The following is a 17,859-nucleotide window of genomic DNA, read 5'->3' as shown; positions in this document are numbered from 1 at the left end:
ATTTTTTTTCTCACCACACCCTATATCCCACCACACCCTCAATTAGGTTTAAAATAGGACACTTGGGGACACATGTCAGAGAAAAGACGTTTTTCTACACTAACTCACACACAAACACAGTATACGCAAGTACGCAGCTGTGTTTACTGAAGACCTGTGTGATTTAATTGACTTATTTCACAGTCTAGTGGGCCAGACCAGGTACAAATAGACATACACACACACACATGCCCGCACACATACACACAATCTGGCTCGTCCCAGTGAATCAAAATGAAATCTAAATGATTAGGTGATTAGATTAGATGTGCGCGTGTGTGTGTTAACCTGATGGGTGCTGTATTTTTCATTTGATGCAGGTTCTTTGGTAATAAATCAACCATAATCATCTCCAATTCGTGACAGCCTGATTTTTGTCCGTTCACCAAAGTAATTGTTGCACTTTTGCTCCACAGAATCTTGACTGGAATCCTAAGCAAATATTCTGTTATTTCTACCCGTTAGTTTCACTTTATAATCACAACGGTCTATTAAACAGTACATTAGTTGTTAGTTGGTTAGTTGTAGCAGTTATAAAGACCTCTGGTTTTGGTGGAATCAGTCTGAACATTTCCTTTATTGGCTTTATAGATAACTATCAAAGGCCAATATTGGTTGATAGGTTGATTAAACTAAACAGTTGATTTCTGCAGTGTGTATTCCCTGACTGTGTATCGCAAGCAGGAGGTTTTTGGTTGCTACAGTTCATTTCTCGGGTCTTCTCTGCAAGAATGTCATGGCTCAGAAAAGTGGGATTACTGACGTTAGCACCTTTGATTTCTAACCTTTGAGTCGTCGCTCCTTGTTTCCGTTATTTTATTTGGCCGAACCTTTTAAAGTATGTGATATCTGGACCAATCGTGGAGTAGAAATAAACAAAGACTAAAGTTTGCCTTGGGGCCCCGCACAAAGGTCTTTGAAAGAACGGAAGTCACTGCACCTCGAGACCTACAAGACATCTCGTTGCACTAAAAGTCTAAAAGCACTAAAAGCATTACAATTCTAGAAATCCACCAATTTGTGTTTTATGAAAAATATCAATTGTATACCTGACCTGCACTCTCTGCACACGAGCTTCGGCACTAGGGAACTATCACTGAACATCAAGTGTGAGAGGAAGGGCTTCTCAGATGGAGGGATAGCACCTCATTTAAAAGCTGAGAAATCAGGAAGTGAAATTCAGTCTAATCTGAAAGGCCGGTTGCCTTCCCCAGCAGTTTGTCACTTTGACAAACCAAACTTTGACTTCCACCTCCTGGCTCCACATTGACCCTCTGTGTCATTAGTCACGTTTTTCATTGATTAGCCCATTGAGAGAGGAGGGGTAGCTGGTATGGACTATAGACTTACTTCTGGATTTCCAAATACCTAAATAGAAAGGACAGATATACATTTCCACTAATTTTTATTTTATTTTAGTTAATTTTTGCATGTATTGTTTTTTATTTCTGTTGTGTTTGGTTTTGTCTCACCAGTTTTGTTTTTTTCCGGTGCTTTTAGTCAAAAATGCTTTTGTCCTTGCAATACATTTTTCTTTTACAATAATAACCTTGATCTCATGAATTGTTTCTCTTAATTAAGCTCGTTATTCAGCGTTTCCAGCTTCATGCCTTTCTGTTTATGTTCTTACCACACGTGTGTGTCTGTGTGTGCACATACAAAACAGTGGTGGTTTGGAAGTAATCTGTAGTTGTAATCTGTAGTCTTTTTATCTTAGTTGTAAGATAAAAAGACTTCTACAAGCTCTTTGCTAATTCAGGTCAAACTCTGAATTCGTACAAATAATCTTTGATAAATCAAACTGTGCTTAATAAATGAGCAAAACTCAAAGAGATCCATCTCTCTGCTTGTCTTTGTAACTGGTAACGTGTGTAAATTTGTGTCTCTGGCTCGGTGGTTAACTGATTTCTCTTTTACCGTGGCCAGCAACCACTTAGTCTGCGCATATGTGTGCCCGCACGACCATATCATGCCTGTTACTGGCAAAAATGTCGAAGAAGTCGAGGGAGTATCAAAGAAAGAAGAGAATGAGATGAAGTACAACAAAAGAGGATGAACAGGAATCCCTTCACGCACAGATGAAACAGTGTAGTAGTAGTGGTGGAGTATATTTAATGATAATTACTGCAGTGGGAATATGTTTTACTTGTACCAAGGAAACAGAAGAGAGCTTTCTGCTGCCGGTACGAAGCGGAGAGACGTGCCTACTAACACACCCGCACCTTACATTTGTTTGCATGCATGCAAAAACAAATATCCACACATTGTGGACACATCTTCGTTTCAACATCACACTCTTTTAACACGGCGACTTTATTACCAACTCAATCTGATGCTCAGCCCGTAGCGAAAGAACACACGAGTGAAGACGAGAAGAGGCAGATGAGAGAGAGAGAGAGTGAGAGGGGAGGCGGGGAGTGAGTAAGTGAGCAAGAGGAGGAGGAGGAGGAAGGGAGGATGTAGCTCACAAAGCACCAGAGCAGCAGGTTGCTATAACAACAGCAGCACCTTAGTGGTTCCATCTCTCTAGCTTTCTCTCTCTCTCTTGCTCTCTCTCCCCTCTCTCTCTCTCTGATCACCCTCTCATCATTTGCTCCCCGCTGTCATTTGGCGCGCTATACCTTTCCATCACGCCACCTATCTCTCCCTCACCCCACCCCTCCTCTCTCCCTGCTTCACTCTCTCTCTCCTCTCCGTCTTCATGTTCTCGTAGCTCCTCCACTCAAAGGAAAAAGACCATCTGCCTGACGAATAAATCCGGTGTTCCTCTGTGTGTGTGCGCGCGTGTGTGTGTGTGACTCGCTCTCTTGTGTGTTGGCGCTCGCTCACCGCGTGCCCACTCTTACCTTTGTCTCTCTGTATCTTTGTCATTCGCTCTGTGTTGTGGGAGCAGAGAATCAGTCAGCAGGTGTTTATGTCAAAGAACACAGAGAGACGCAGGAGGGGAAACAAGCTTTCTCTCCCTCCCTTTGCTCTTTTACATCCTCTCGTCCTTTTATGCCGATGCTCCTTTCCTCGGCTCTCCCAGAGCAATTCAGTCTGATTAAACTACCTCAAAGTTCTTTGTCTCGGTTTCTTCACTTCTTTCTCTTTCCTTGATTTTCTCTCACACACCCGTGCACACTCTCGGTTTCACTCACTCTACCTAAGCATATCTTATGGTCTTGATTGCACTTTGCCAGTTCAGTGTGAGATACACAGTACATGGCCACAATTATTTATTTGTTGAAGATATACATTTTGATTCAATAACTACAGTTGGATATTAACATATAAAATGACATAATGCAGTCCAATCACTTGAATTTTGTCACTTTCTCTCAGTGGACACATGTTGGACATGAACAGTGAAGTGTCCACTGGCAGAAGGAACCAATTTGGAATCATAGCCTCTATTAAGGGTCTGTCTCTGTTTGTCTCTCTAGCTCTATTACCATTCCAGTTTTGCACACAACGTCGATGAATCTGCCAGCGAGTTACCAAAGTTCAAATTGTCAGGGTTCTCACGATTATATCCTCAGAGCTGTCAGTGTGTCTCACGAGCTGGAGTCAACGACCAAATGCTTGTAGTCAAACATTCATCTGCAGTGTTAGCTGCTGTACCGTATGTCCTTGTTGCTGCACAGCTCCCTTTTCTCAGGCATCTACTTTTGTTTGACTGCTTTCTATTTGTGCTGTTCCTTTCTGTCTTCTTTAGATTTACATTTTATTTTCTCTGTCCTCTCCTCTGTCCACTCAAAACACGGCATGCTTCTGTAAACATTTGTCACCTCTAAAGCAGAAATTAAACACTAGACGTCACGTAAAAGGACTTACTTCTTTATCATCTCACCACAAATCAAAACCTTGAAAAACTCTTAAAGGAAACACCATTGATGTCTTCCTCACTGTCTGCCTGTCTTCACCTCGTCTCCGTTCATGGTTTTATCAATGATGTTAAAGCGGTAATAATTTTTAAAGGTAGGTGTGTTTGCAGATCTGTGAGTGTGTGTGTTTTTGTGTGCTACGGTTCACACCACCTGGGTAATTATGGGAGTTTTTATAGGTGGGCTTTGAAAGGCAAGTCTGTTATTATCAACATGAATCACTGGCATTTAGGGTGTGTGTAAAACACACGCCCACACACACCATGCATCCCAAAGTTGCATAGGTGAGATCTCAATTATTTAAAGCCATTGATCTTAGGACCACACACACGACCACACATGTACAATTGATGGGGCTCTGTCATGAACGTAGAGATGTGTGTTTTCCTGTTATCCCCAGTTGGTCCACTAATGGCTACTCTAGCATAAGAATTCAACACACACACACACACACACACACACACACACACACACACAGAGTGCAGCTTTGGCTGTCAATAATAATAATGCTTATCATGCTATAAAGATAATTAGTCTGACTGTCCATCATTGTTGAGAATAGGGGAACACTAGAACCAACCAACCATGCACAGTTAATGTATGGACACACACACACACACACACACACAAACACACACACACAAACACAAAAAGCTGCAAACGGAAAAAAAGAAAAGAAGAATGACAAGAAAGGCTGATTTGTGTGCGTGTGTGTGTTCCTGTGTGTGTGTGTGTGTGTGTGTCTGTCTGTCTGTCTGCCAGCTTGAGTGGGTCCACCTCAGGGTCAGAATACAATCTGAATATATTTTGTCTGCTGTTCCATCTGAATAACAAAGAGCCAAAAGAGCCAAGCAGGCATTTGCACACATGCACATCAATGGTGCTTTTCTTTTGTGTGTGTGAGTGTGTGAGTGTGTGTGTTTGACTCTTTATGTGACGGTTAAGAACAAAGATCGTACAAAATATTTTACTGCTCCTCAGCCATGTACATTTTACAGAATGTTTTGCTGGCATTTAAGAGTTTGTTTATATCAACATGATCTGAAGAGCAACATTTGATAAAGAGTTTAATTTGATGTGTTAGCAGGTAGGAGATGCGGCACACTATGTTGACCTTTCTTTCTTTTTTTCAAGGACACCTGTGTGGAATGATATTTGACTTTAGAGTCAACAAATAATGTAATTAATTTTACTGGATTGCTGCTTGTAGTTAGAAAGAATAATGCTTATTGTTTTATTGGACAAATATAATAGGCTAACTATTGATTCTATAATTGTGCTGCCAACTGCAATCCAATATGAAGAGTATCTATTTTAACCTGAATATATTTGATAGTGTAACTCTGTACATAGTACCCTTGCATTGGATGGTACAAATTAGTTTTATATGAAATAAGGAAACAAAGATTGTTTAACTTTCATCTCTGGCTTGGATTTGAATGGAAGCACAAAATGTGTGCCCTGAGACCCTTTCATAGATGAGGTCCCTGCTTCCCATCCGTCATTTTAATAGCACTCACTATCTCTCCGCCAACTCCATTAGGGTATGAAATTAACAGGACTTACCAGGAACATTGAGACTGAAAGTTAATAAAATTGCAGTGAATTGCATAGAAAGAATGTAAGCAGTGTGAGCCGCCCCCCTCCACCCTCTCCCCTTCAATCGTCAACCCAGTTTTGCCATCACAAAATCCCAATATGCACCAAACCCTCTTTGGCTGCCAGCTCTCTTTCTGTCCTCACAATGGAACAGAGGAGCATTTGCCTCCACTGTTACGCAGGACGTCACCTGTGTTTGTACCTTTTCCGATTGCCCACAGCTGAAAGTGGAGCAGAAATCGTGCTTTTATTAAAAGGGGAGGGGATAGTGTGAGTGTGTGTGTATATGTGTGTTTGTGTGTGTGTGTGTCTTTGTAGTTGTGAGCAGGGTCTACAGATTCCTCCTCTCTGACTGATGTGTCGGATGAAGCATACTGCATTCATGCATACTTCATGCTTCATCACACCTTACACAACATCTACATTCAATTTGTCTTTTTAAAACGTCTTTTCTGCATTACTTTTTCATTTCATTTTGAAAACTTCCTTTAAAGAAAACAACCCATCCCCTATCAGAAGTGGAGGTTTGCTATTTATAGGCTTAATCACTTTGAAATTAGACACACAAAACACACTGTATAATGGTCGGTGTTTCGTCCCCTTTCAGTTATAAACACAGCGTCCATAAGTCTGGAGGTCTATTTCGGATGAAGCATACTGCAGCCTCTACTCTTCTCCTGTCTTGCTTTGTCGTCGAGATTTTCTTCGCCTTGCCTCCTGTCCTGTCTCAGTTTGTCTGCTGGCCCTGTACACCTCCTCTCCTCTACCACGTTGGTCTATGATAGTGATTACCTTAACTGCCAGCCTGTGTTTGTTAGCACCCTGGTGTTATCTCATCTGTGTCATGACAGAAACAGTGAAACTCTTAAGTCTAGTGGCCTATGCAGTGGTTGCTGAAGTCCAACCATAGGTTTGGCATTTAACTGGAGCATCTTGTCTGTTTGTAGGCCAATGCAAAAATGATTCGGTATCAAATGCCATTGTGTTATTTACATTGTAAATACAGGATGTTTTCCCAATTCTGAAGTGCCTCATTCCTGTTCTCCCTCCGTCACTAAACTACTGTCTTTCTTCTTTCTGCTACAGCTCCAAGAGACCGTAAAGAGGAAACTGGACAGCGCTCGGTCGCCCCTTAACGGAGACCAGAACGGCATCTGTGATGGGGGAAGCTACTCACCAACCAACAAACGGGTACGGAAGGACGCCGGTTTGGACTCACTAACTGGCCTCCCCAACAACAACAATAACAACAATGTTCCACCCATATCTCCACTGCACCAAATGGACATTAAGCCCTTACTGGGTGGGCCCAACACTTCAGCCAGCAACAACACTACAAACAGCAATGGCAACCATGTGTCAGGCCGAACTACAGATGAGCTGGGCAAGAACGGTGGCAACCATCTCCCGGACATGAAGCTGAATGGCTCGCTGGACTTGGAGGATAGCTTTGGCCTCCTCAAAGACCTGAAACAGGAGCCACTGGATGACGGAGGTGGGATGGAGTCGTCTGATCCTCAATCTCTATCCAATCAGAACAAGCTATTCTCTGATATCAACCTCAATGATCAAGAGTGGCAGGAGCTTATCGATGAGCTGGCCAATACTGTGCCAGAGGACGACATGCACGACCTCTTCAATGAGGACTTCGAGGATAAGAAAGAGGCAGAGTTTGGCAGGCCAGGAAACAATCAGACACCGGGCCCACAGGAGGCAGGTGGGAATACGACGGCACCAGTCGGGAGTACGGCATCAGCAGCAGCCTTGCCTCCCCCTCCGCAGCCTCCACAGGGGGGCCCACAGGTTTCTATGGGTTCACCACAGGTCAGTACTACGAAGAACAACATGATTTCCTTTAACAATTGACTAAAACTGTCACAGAATGTTGATCATCAATGTTTGATGATTGTTCAAAATTCAACATTAATTTAATTCAAATGTAGGTGAGGCACTAGATATTACTGTATATAAATATGTACTATAGAGAGAGAAAGATAGTTTATAGAAGTTGTTACATTTGATGATGGTAAACTTACCTGAGGGAATTTATTTTTTATGATAATTTTATTCAGATTTTGTTTTTTATTTCATACTTCTTGTCTATCAAACCTGTGAATAATTTTGGGTTTGGTGTCTTCCTCAGGTCCGTCCATCATCGTCGGGTCCTCAGTTTGCCACCACTGCCAATGGAACGCCTCCTCAGCAACCCTTGCAGCAGTCTCCAGCTGTTGCCATGGCATCAGGTTCCCCATTGCACAACTGTGTGGCTCGCTCTCCTCAGACCCCCACCCAGGCTCAGACACAAGCCGTCTCTAGGCCTGGAAATGGATTCATGATGAACACAGGTCCAGGGGTCGGCCAGGTGGGAACCGGGCCTGGAACGACTGGGCTTGCCCCTGCAGGTCAGCCGGCAGGGCCAGTGACACCTGAACTTTCTCCAGCGGAGCAGCTGAAAGCCATGGCTGCTCAGCAGCGTGCTAAGCTGCTGCAGCAGAAACAGCAGCAGCAACAAGCAGCTAACTGGTCCCCTGCAGGAGCTCCAACGAGCCCCTATAGCTCTGGTCCTTTTAACCAGGACAAACCCAACAGCCCCATGATGTACCCACCTCAAGCCTTTAACACGCCACAAGGTTCCCTAGTGGCTGGGATGGCCCCTAACAATGGGCCCAAAGCCCCCATGAACAACTACCTCCCTCATAACCACATGGGCATGATGGGCCAGCAGCAGCCAAACAGCATCAGTCAGAATGCGCTGTCCAAACAACAGCAACAACAGCAGCAAACAGCAGCCATGTTGTCCTACAACAACACCAAACCACTCAGTCACTTCAGTGCAGCTGGGGTCGATCACATGGGCCAGAGGATGACTCCGCCCATGGGAGGGAACAATCAGGTTAAGAACCCAATGATGCCTCCTTACATAGGTGGAGGAGGAGGCGGGGGCCAGGGGGCGGGGCCAGGCCAGACCCAGGGGCCAATCCCGGGACAAACAGCCCACCTGACTGAGGAGCAGAAGAGGATGTTGCTGATGAAGCAGAAAGTGTTGAACCAGAACATGCCTTACAACGCCATGCAGCCTCACGGGCAGGTAAGAAAGATGTTTCCTGCCCTTCAGTGTTCTTTTCAAGCTGCCGGCTTGGCAGAGTAATACGCAATTGGTGCCTTCAAGTACAGTCACACTTTTTCCTGCTTTGTGTGATGGCTGCCGAGTTGAGCTCCAATTCAAGGAGAACTCTTGAGATGACATCGGAAAGACGTTATTGTGATGATGATGATGAGCTCTGAGCGCCATGTTGTTGGTTGAGGTTCTTAAGGAGCACTCACCCCACAGCCATCAGAGGAGGAAGGAGCCCCTAACAACTTGAGTTTGCTAAATCCTTTGGCTTCGTATATTGAAGTGCTGGCTATGCCCTCAAGGGACCTCGGTCCTTATCAGCAGCCAGTGGCAGGCTGCTGACAACATGTCAAATGTCTATTACTAACACTCTGGAGGCATATTTATTTTACACATTATCACCACCAATGACCGATGGCGTATAATGACACAACCAGCTAGGTTGTTGACTTTAAAAGGTGAGCAGAAGGCGAGAGCATATTGAACATAGATGACTGTTTTATAGAAATCTTCCAGAGACTTAGTCGGAGAAGGCAAAATGGCGGTAGTTGCCCCAGCAACAAGCCAGGGCTGGAATAGGCATAGGAAAATGGCCTGTCGAGAGTGTATTGATGCCTCTGCAACACTAGCAGCACTGATAGCCCCCCTCCCCCTGACACACAAGCACACACACACACACACACACACCACGCCAAACACCAAAGCTAAACGGCTTCTTAGCTCATATCCCCAATCTGTCACAGTTGACTGATGGCTGAGATTGGACCACTAAGCCAAGCTAGCTGCTGTCATTACCACAAGCCCACCTCAGGCAGTTTGTTTTCCGAGCCTCGCGACCGGCCAGCCCACTCTGAATGCTCCAGTGGTTCAGCCAGGTGTCACTCTCTCACCTCTGCAGAACGGAGCATGTTAAGGAAGTGTGGCGGGGCCGATGCCTCAGCAAGTAAACACCGGCAAAACCTTATGGTTTCCTTACTGTGTTCTCTCATTATCTCAGCGCCGCTGTGTATACGGCAATACAAAGTGTGTGCGCTGGTGTTTGTGCTAGCTTATTGACGCACACAGCACATGTGTTTGTCTCTCTCCCTCTCTCTCTCTCTCTCTCTCTCTCTCTCACTCACCCCCATCTTTATGACATGGTTACAGTCTGTGTTCTCCCCTCCGATGAGGCTCCTTCCCTGCGTTCCCCCCCCCCCCCCCCCCCCCCCCTTTCTTTCTGCCAGAGACACTCAGCACCAATAAAGCAGCAGATTTATTAAAATGGGGCCTTTGTGGCGTCTGCCTGTTGGGCTGTGTGTTTGTATGTGTGTGAGGAAGTGCCAATACGTGCACATGCATGTTTGTGTGCGTTTCGTAGATTGGAGGGGGGTGCGGAGATTTATTTCAGCGAGCAGAGGGGAATTGGAGACCGGGAAGAGAGTGGAGAGGGATGTGTAGAGAAGAAAAAAAGAATGACTTAAAGGAGAAAGGCAAAGGCAGGGAGGGAGAGATTTATTTTCGAGTGAAGATGGAGCATATTAAAAAGAAAGCCAAGGGCCTGGAAGGAGATTTGTGAGCAATGCACAACCGAGTGCAACAAAAAGGAGAGAAAGTGTCACCAAAAAAAAAGAAGTTGTCAGGCATCGAAACCATTTGAACTCTGACGCTGTAATTAGTAACTTTGTAGTGTACGATCAGAAACGTGCTGTAAATAACAAAGTGACAAAAGAGGACAACATAACAATTACTGCGCGATGCTCTCTTGAAGCATTATGTTGTCACTACGCAGCACTCACTACCCCGAAGTAATTTAATCACACTTACCAACGCGGTGGCTAAGGTGGCTCACACCAGATTGAATGGCAATTAGCAGCATTTGTCAGCTATAACAGAGGCGTGGTAATCAGTGCTTTAACAGGTGATTCTTCAATCAAGCATGGAAACAAAGAGGCCACGTTGCAAACTGCCCACTTTGGAATATGTCGCCATGGTTTTTAAGGCGGCGAAAATTATCTGACGCGCTCAAATAGACACGTTGATTTCTTGTTTTTGTCCTCTTTGAAGTAAATGTCTTCTAGTTCCCCAGATTGCAGCCGCAGACTTGGTTGGGCTGTGAGCTAGATAGAGGACTCGTCAATATCAGGATGCCATTCTAGGTCGTCCACTGTCTGTTACATCTATCGATTATTGTAAAAGCTCGGTCTCCGAAGGTGCGTGTATGTGTGTGTGTGTGTGTGTGTGTGTTTGCATGGGTGGCAGGTGTGTGTAGTTGTGATGGAGCAGTATTTGCAACGTCGGTGTCCTTTGAGACGCTTAAATTTTGTGTGCGTGGATTTACATTTTCCCTGTCTACGTGTGTACGTGTACATTACGCTTTTGTGTGTGTGTGTGTGTGTGTGTCGACAGCGACACACAGGTGGTGCTTACACATCGCTGCCACCCTCCCTCTCCCTCTCTCTGTCTCCGTCTCTCTGTGTGTGTAGGCTAATCCAGTTAGCAGCTGCTCAGGGAAACTTCAGCCTTGCTCCTCAAAAGCTCATTAGTCAAGCTTTAATTGTTGCTCCCTCGTTTTGCATATCGCCATGACGCTAATTTATGCCTGTTGTCGCGGTTACCGTCGCCACAGTGGTGGATGTCTCAGTGGAAGTAGCAAGTGGGGAGGCAAATGCGCATTGGAAGATGTTTGTGTGATTTTTCTGTGTGTGACAGGCGATGCGATCATTCAAGTGTGTGTGTGTGAGAGAGAGAGAGAGAGAAGGAGAGGGAGGGAAAGAGAGACGGAATGATTGTGAGATGAATGCAGCGTGTTGCACTAGTTTGTGTGCAGCTGCGTGAAGCTAGCAACGCGGAGGCGGGTCTCTGGGGTTATCTGAGTAATGATTGGAAGAGAATGGATTGACAGGTGTTGGCCTCAGAGGAGGGCGTCTGGTGTCATCCTGATAAATTGAAGCGGGAGGTATGACTGTGTGTGTGTGCGCATGTGTTAGGATACGCCAGTGCGTGCGTGTGTGTGTGCGCGTGCGAGGTGGCCGTGTGGCACACTGACTGCAGTACACACATAAAGCGGCGATGGTGCTAATAGCCCAGTGAGTCACGACACCAGCCCCCTTCCACACAGACACGCACACACAAAACAAATAAACCGTCTCCGAAAAACACCCACAGGCGCGCACACACACTCAAGCCTTTCTTACTTTCTACCTCTCCTCCCTCTCTTTCATTCTGCTGAGGCGAACCCTGTCTCATCATCCTTCATGTCCTCTTTATCCCCCTCACCCCTTTCTCCAGTCTCGTCTCCTCACCACCCTGAACCCCGCAAGGTCTCAAGGGTGCCAGACTTAACACACTCGGACAGGCTCGCACATGGATCCAGTTTGCTATCGGGTCCGGCACACGCGCAACCTCTTTTTTCTTTTTAGTTAAACCACAGTTTGAAAGGCAAGAGAAAGGGGCAAAAAGGAGGGAGAGGAGGAGGAGGAGGAGGAGGGGGATGACTGGGTCAGCACAGCCACAGACCGAGTCATTTCTCTCTCCCCTTTTCCCATCTATCCCCCGGAGCAGGAGATATTACCTTCCCTCCCTCTATCACTCTCTCACATGTACTCATTTCATCCCCAGTTCAGTCTGTCGCCCCCTAATACGCACAAGCGCACACACAAACACACACTCTGTCCCCCCTCGATGCTGTATTTTAGAAGCCAATACTCCCATCTGAATTGAAGTGTCTTTCAAAATATCAAGACTTTACAACCAAGATGTGGAGGAAGATGAGAGACAAACCTCCACAAAACCTTAGAAAAGAAAAAGAAGTGAACCAGGATACGGCCACTTGTTGTGTTATTGAGTCAGAGCTGTTTTCCTCCTTTGACCCATTGAGATGGTCACTTGTGTTGATGTTGCCGCATGTTACACATCAACACAACTATCTGTGTTCTGATGTTATTGTGGACAAAACAGCGACATCCTGTTAAGTAGATGAGCAGGTGAGATTGATCCATGATGAGCCCATATGTTCTGATCACCTTGGCCCCCCAAGAGTCAATGCACACCACACAACTGAAGTCTCTCTCTCTCTCTCTCTCTCTCTGTGTCTCGCACACGTGTCAGGGCTTGAGCTGAGCTGCTCTCAGATCCTGTAGAGAGGCTCCTGGGGGGGGCTCTTTAGGAAGCTATGGGGTTGGGGTGGTCAGGACGGAGGATGCTGTGTTGTGTGTTTGCTCTTTCTCTCTCTCCGTCTCTCTGTGTCTCTTCTGAGATGCTTCCTGTTAAGGCAAACACAAGACAAACAGCATTGCTCTGTGCTGCTGCTGTTCACCTCTCCTCTCCTCTCCTCTCCTCTCCTCTCCTCTCCTTCATCCATTTCACCCACATCTTTTCCCCGTTCTCCCCTGCTTGTCTCCTTAACCACTCTGTCTCTCCGGTGCTTATAGAGGGAGCTGTTAGTGCAGAGCTCCACTTCACTACATGTAATCAATACGCTGTGTATCTGTGTGGTGCGGCTGCCGGTGTGTGTTGGCAATATACAGTATATACACATATATATGCACATGCCGTAGATGTAAGTTAGTGTGTGCATGCATAGGATACACCAGTGTCTATATATTAAATGCAGTTTTGTGAAAACTGCGGGTGTGTGTGCAAATACATCTCTCATATAACACAGTGTGTGTGCCCGACTGCGAGAGCACGTGTACCGTAGATTTTATTACGCACTTGTGTGTTTATGTGTCTGTCTGTGCGGGCTACGTGTGTGAGCAGCGTCTGCAGCAGCAGGAGGGAAAACGATTCCGGGGTCCTCCCGACCCAAACCTCCCCCCCCCCACCCCTACCACGGCTGCTTGGTTCGCTCCGGCACTGTGGGAGAAAACGCAGTGAGACAGACCATCTCCACCCATTCGACACGCCCTGGGGGTGTGAATACAGGGTTGGCCAGGAAATGTCAATACTTCCACCAACAGGCTGCGTTTCCATAACAATGTCACTGTATCGCGTGTGTGTGTGTCTGTTGATGGACGGAACAATGTTCATTAGCTGACTGAATAGTTGATAGACAGTAACATTAATCACTGCTAATTTTAATCATCGATTGGTTATTTTAAGGCTTTGTCAATAGAAACACAATTAAAGTCTTTGTGTTTTGTGAATCTAAGATGAGAATCCATTTTATAGGCTAAATGATGAATCAAAAGAATAGTTAGCCGTTTAATCGATAATGGAAAATTGTCGTTATTTTGAGTGATCATTTTAATGACTTTGACACACACGTGGCAATGTATGGGCTTTTCTTTCTATCATGACCCCCCCCACACACACACACACACACACACACACACACACACACACCTCTCCATCTCCCCCTCCCTTCATATTGACCTGCAGGCCTCGACTCTGTATGAAACCAGTCATGACACATTGTCTCTTTAGGCTAATGGTGTCTGAGTATGTGTGCATGTGACTGTTTGTAAGTATGTGCATATGTAGAAAAGGAACTGAGCCAAGAGTGTGCGTGTGTGCGTGTGTGTGTGTGTGTATGTGTGTGGTGGGGGGTAAGATCATTCTTATGCTGTGTCTGTGGGCCAAAGGGAGGGAGGCAGGGAGATGCAGTCAGAAGGCTGCATACTAAACAGACTGCTGTCACCCCGCCAGCAACACACACACACACACACACACACACACACACACAATTGCACGCTTGGTTGCTCTACCTCGTATATACACACTCACAAACGGTCTTACAGACACACACACAGGCACATGCGCACACACTCTCCTCGTGCCAGCTCAAACTTTGGCTGCCTTGCTCGGCTGCCGGTTGCCATAGAAACCATTGCCCACAGCACCTTGCAGCCCAAATCAATGGCAGCTCCAAAACGAGGGTAGGCAGGGGTAGCATGTGTGTGTGTGTGTGTGTGTGTGTGTGTGTGTGTGTGTGTGTGTGTGTGTGGTGTGTGTGTGTGTGTGTTTGTCTGTGTGTGTGTGTGTGCACACGCGCGACAGGCTGTCTCTGTCCAAATGTTCCAGGCTATAAGCAGGTTGTACTTGTGTATAGTTAAGTGATAAATATGGCATAAGGCTCAGCTACAGATTGCATTAACACCACACTATCAATGTTTTACAAATTGGATATCAGCCTAGAATAAACAGAATAAAATTATTGGACATGTTGTGGAAGAGAGAGAGAGAGAGTGTGTGTGTGTGTGTGTGTGTGTGTGAGAGTGAGAGTGAGAGATATGCCGATTAGAAAGCGTGTGAGGTCAGTTGTTCAATTTAGAGAAATAATGTGTTTGTCCCAACTTGCTAATCACCTCTTGTTTGTGTTGATGGCTTGAGTGTGGCCACCATGCCAAGTGAGACACACACAAACACAAAGACAAGCATACACATGCACATACACACCAGGGACGACACAGATGTGACCCCGCCCTTGTCCCCAAAACACACCCTATCCCCATCTGCTCAGTCAGATGCTAACACACACACACACACACGCACAGACACACGCACATACACACACACACACACACACACACACACACACACACACACACACACACACACACACACCAGTATTGCCAGCATAACTCACCGCAATTCACTGACACACTACAGCAGGTACAAACACACACACACCCACACCCACACCCACATGAAGCAGCTAGTCTTGTATGGTTCATGTGAGTGTGTCTGTCTGAGTCCCAACCCTTCCTCTGAATCCATCCCCCCATCCCACATCTATCACTCTTCCGCTCCTCGTCACTCCTCTGTGCGGGCTGAGAAAAGGAGGAAGAAAAACTGAAGTAAAGAGAGAGAGAGAGAGAAAGAGAGAGAGAGAGAGAGAGAGAGAGAGAGAGGAGAAGGCAGAGCAGAGTGAGGGTGCCGGACAGGGGGAGGTGCAGCAAAGCTCTTTGAGGATTAGGTTGAGAATTTTGACTCTTACAGAGGAGGAAGGAGGAGGTGATGGCGGTGGTAAGGGGGGGTGGGGGTTGGTGGGGGGGATCGACTCCTTGGAGCAATTTACCTCAAACGGCTCCGACAAAGCTAATCCGCTTTTAAAGGAGCCTAATCCAGCAGACTTGTACCTGATACCGAGAAAAGAGAGAAAAGAGAGTGGCAGGAAGATGACTAGAAAAAGGAGAGAGAGGCATGCATGGAGGCGGTGTGTGTGTGTGTGTGTGTGTGTGTGCGTTTGTGTGTGTGTGTGTGTGTCCTTGTGTTTGTGTGTGCGTGTGTGTGTGTGTGTGTGTTTGTGTGTGAATTTAGGAAGGCAGTTACCCCAAACAAAATCAAACATGCTTTATTTGAGCACTTCCCTTTTGTGAAACTTTCTTCTCTTCTTGTTGCAGCTATAGCAGATACTCACTTTGCAGTTCGAATTGAACTTTTGAATATGAAGGTCATGACAAATCTGATACTTTGCGACAGTTCAAACTATTCAAAAGGATAGAAATACTTGAAATTTAGCACCACAAGGGATGACCGCAACATTTAATTCATCGTACATCTGAATATATATATAACTTATGTTCAAATAACATGTGGTATAACATGCTAAAGAAGGAACTGTGCGGTTGGTTCCTTTAAATTATTCTCCCTCTCTCTTTATAACTTACTATAGCAGGGAGTCCATTTGAATATTTTCAAAGTAGCAGAGTTGAAGGTACTATATAAAAAGCATCCAGTAAGAGAAGCCCACAGGTCCTGAACTGTCATGGAAGCTTCATTTTTGATTGGTGCTTTACTCTTGTACACAATTTAGGCCAAGTGCAGCCAGCTAGCCAGCCAAATTGGAGTGGACTTAAACGCCCCCCCCCCCCGACGCTTAGGTAGTACTGCTGAGGGATTGCCAAAAATAAAAACAGGAGCATGACACTGACGTCTAGTTTATACAACGATCTTCACTTGTGTCAGCCAGTGGAAGATTCCCAACCAAAAGTCTTGACTTGCTAGGAACAGTGAAAGATTTCGACTAATTGTCCTTAGTTTTGTAAAGTAAGCCACACAGGAAATGGCTCACTTGACACATTGTCATCAAAGTGGCAGACATACTCCCAAAATTCGATGTTATTGCAGCCAGTCTGTAGTCTGTGCCCGCTTGTCATAGATCTCAGTTCAGCTTGTACACATGGAGGAAATCACAAACAAAGCTACGGCAAAGCACACCGATTAATGTGATAGAGATGCTTCCCTCCTTTAATATCCTTTGGAAGCAATATGCTCTGTGCAGCAACTATAACAGCCAGTTAATGCTCTGCTGAAACACACATCTCGAGTTGATGTTTTCATCCGAACAAAAGTGTCACTGCAGACAGCCTTGAGATACCATGATACTAGAAACACACAATGATCAGAGTAAAGTAGAAATGAATGAGAGTTCCTAGACCTAAACAGACCAAAAAGAGGCAGAGTCAGATGGTCCAATGGTGTTGGTAAAACACAAAGAATGATCGGAAAGACAAGGAGGGATTGTGAGTCACGTAACCAGGGAAATACGGCAGGAAGCATCGCAGATGGGCAAGAGAACTGGATGAGAAAAGGGGAAGAAGGACTCGTGGGTTTGGATGTTGTTCTAGACCAAGATGGCATGAAGGGAAAGAAGACTGAATGTGGTTTTGATATGGGGAAGGTCAGATCAGAAACAGGAAGACTGTAGACTGTAGCAGAGATGGTGTGTGTTTGTGAGAGCGGATAGAGGACAGGAGGGATGTAGTGGTGAAGGGCTGATCTCCCACTCGAGCTCTGAGGTATACCCAGAAGAAGTCATGTCGCATTCGTACAAACGCACACAAATCATATGGCCCCAAGTACGCTCGGCTTAATTTAGTCTAGTTTAGTTTTCAGGATGAGAGTCAGTGTGCACGTAACAAATGACTTGTAAGCCAGCAAAGAACAAAACCGTTTGGGGTTTTTTTGTGGGGTCAAACCAGATTTCGGGATTCTGGATTCTTCAGCAATCAGGTTTGGTGAATGCAATACTGCCCCCTAGTGCAGCTTTTAACACCCACAGACGCCTTTGCGAACGTCCGCGTACAGTCTCCTGCCGTTATTGGCAGAATCCCAGACGCAGCGGCATTTTCCAGGTCTTTACTTCCCCAGTTTTCCTACCTCTCCACACGCATCTACACTCCTCCACTCTGCCCACCTCTCTTCATTCTCTCACTTCAGGTGTTTTCCTTCCCTGTTCCTTACCCCCCTATTTTATCACCCTCCCCTCTGCCTCCACATCATTTTCTCCATCCCTTTCCTGGCTGTCTTTCTCTCTTT

At 45.7% G+C, this 17,859-nt stretch overlaps 1 protein-coding gene across 1 annotated transcript in view; it reads left to right on the top strand.

Annotated features, from left to right (window-relative positions):
* Positions 1–17,859, top strand: part of maml3 (mastermind-like transcriptional coactivator 3) — an 87,569-nt gene that overhangs the window by 34,825 nt on the left and 34,885 nt on the right. Inside the window, exons 2-3 of the mRNA XM_076145318.1 lie at positions 6,591–7,328; positions 7,648–8,592. Of these exons, the coding sequence (XP_076001433.1) occupies positions 6,591–7,328; positions 7,648–8,592 (1,683 nt within the window). The remainder of the gene's footprint in view (positions 1–6,590; positions 7,329–7,647; positions 8,593–17,859) is intronic.

Source organism: Genypterus blacodes, unplaced genomic scaffold, assembly GCF_046128005.1.
Source record: "Genypterus blacodes isolate CSIRO-AG114 ecotype Tasmania unplaced genomic scaffold, CSIRO-AGI_Gbla_v1 ptg000030l_1, whole genome shotgun sequence".
NCBI lineage: Eukaryota > Metazoa > Chordata > Actinopteri > Ophidiiformes > Ophidiidae > Genypterus > Genypterus blacodes.
Note: the sequence above shows the minus strand (reverse complement) of the source record. Positions and strands in the feature narration are given on the sequence as shown.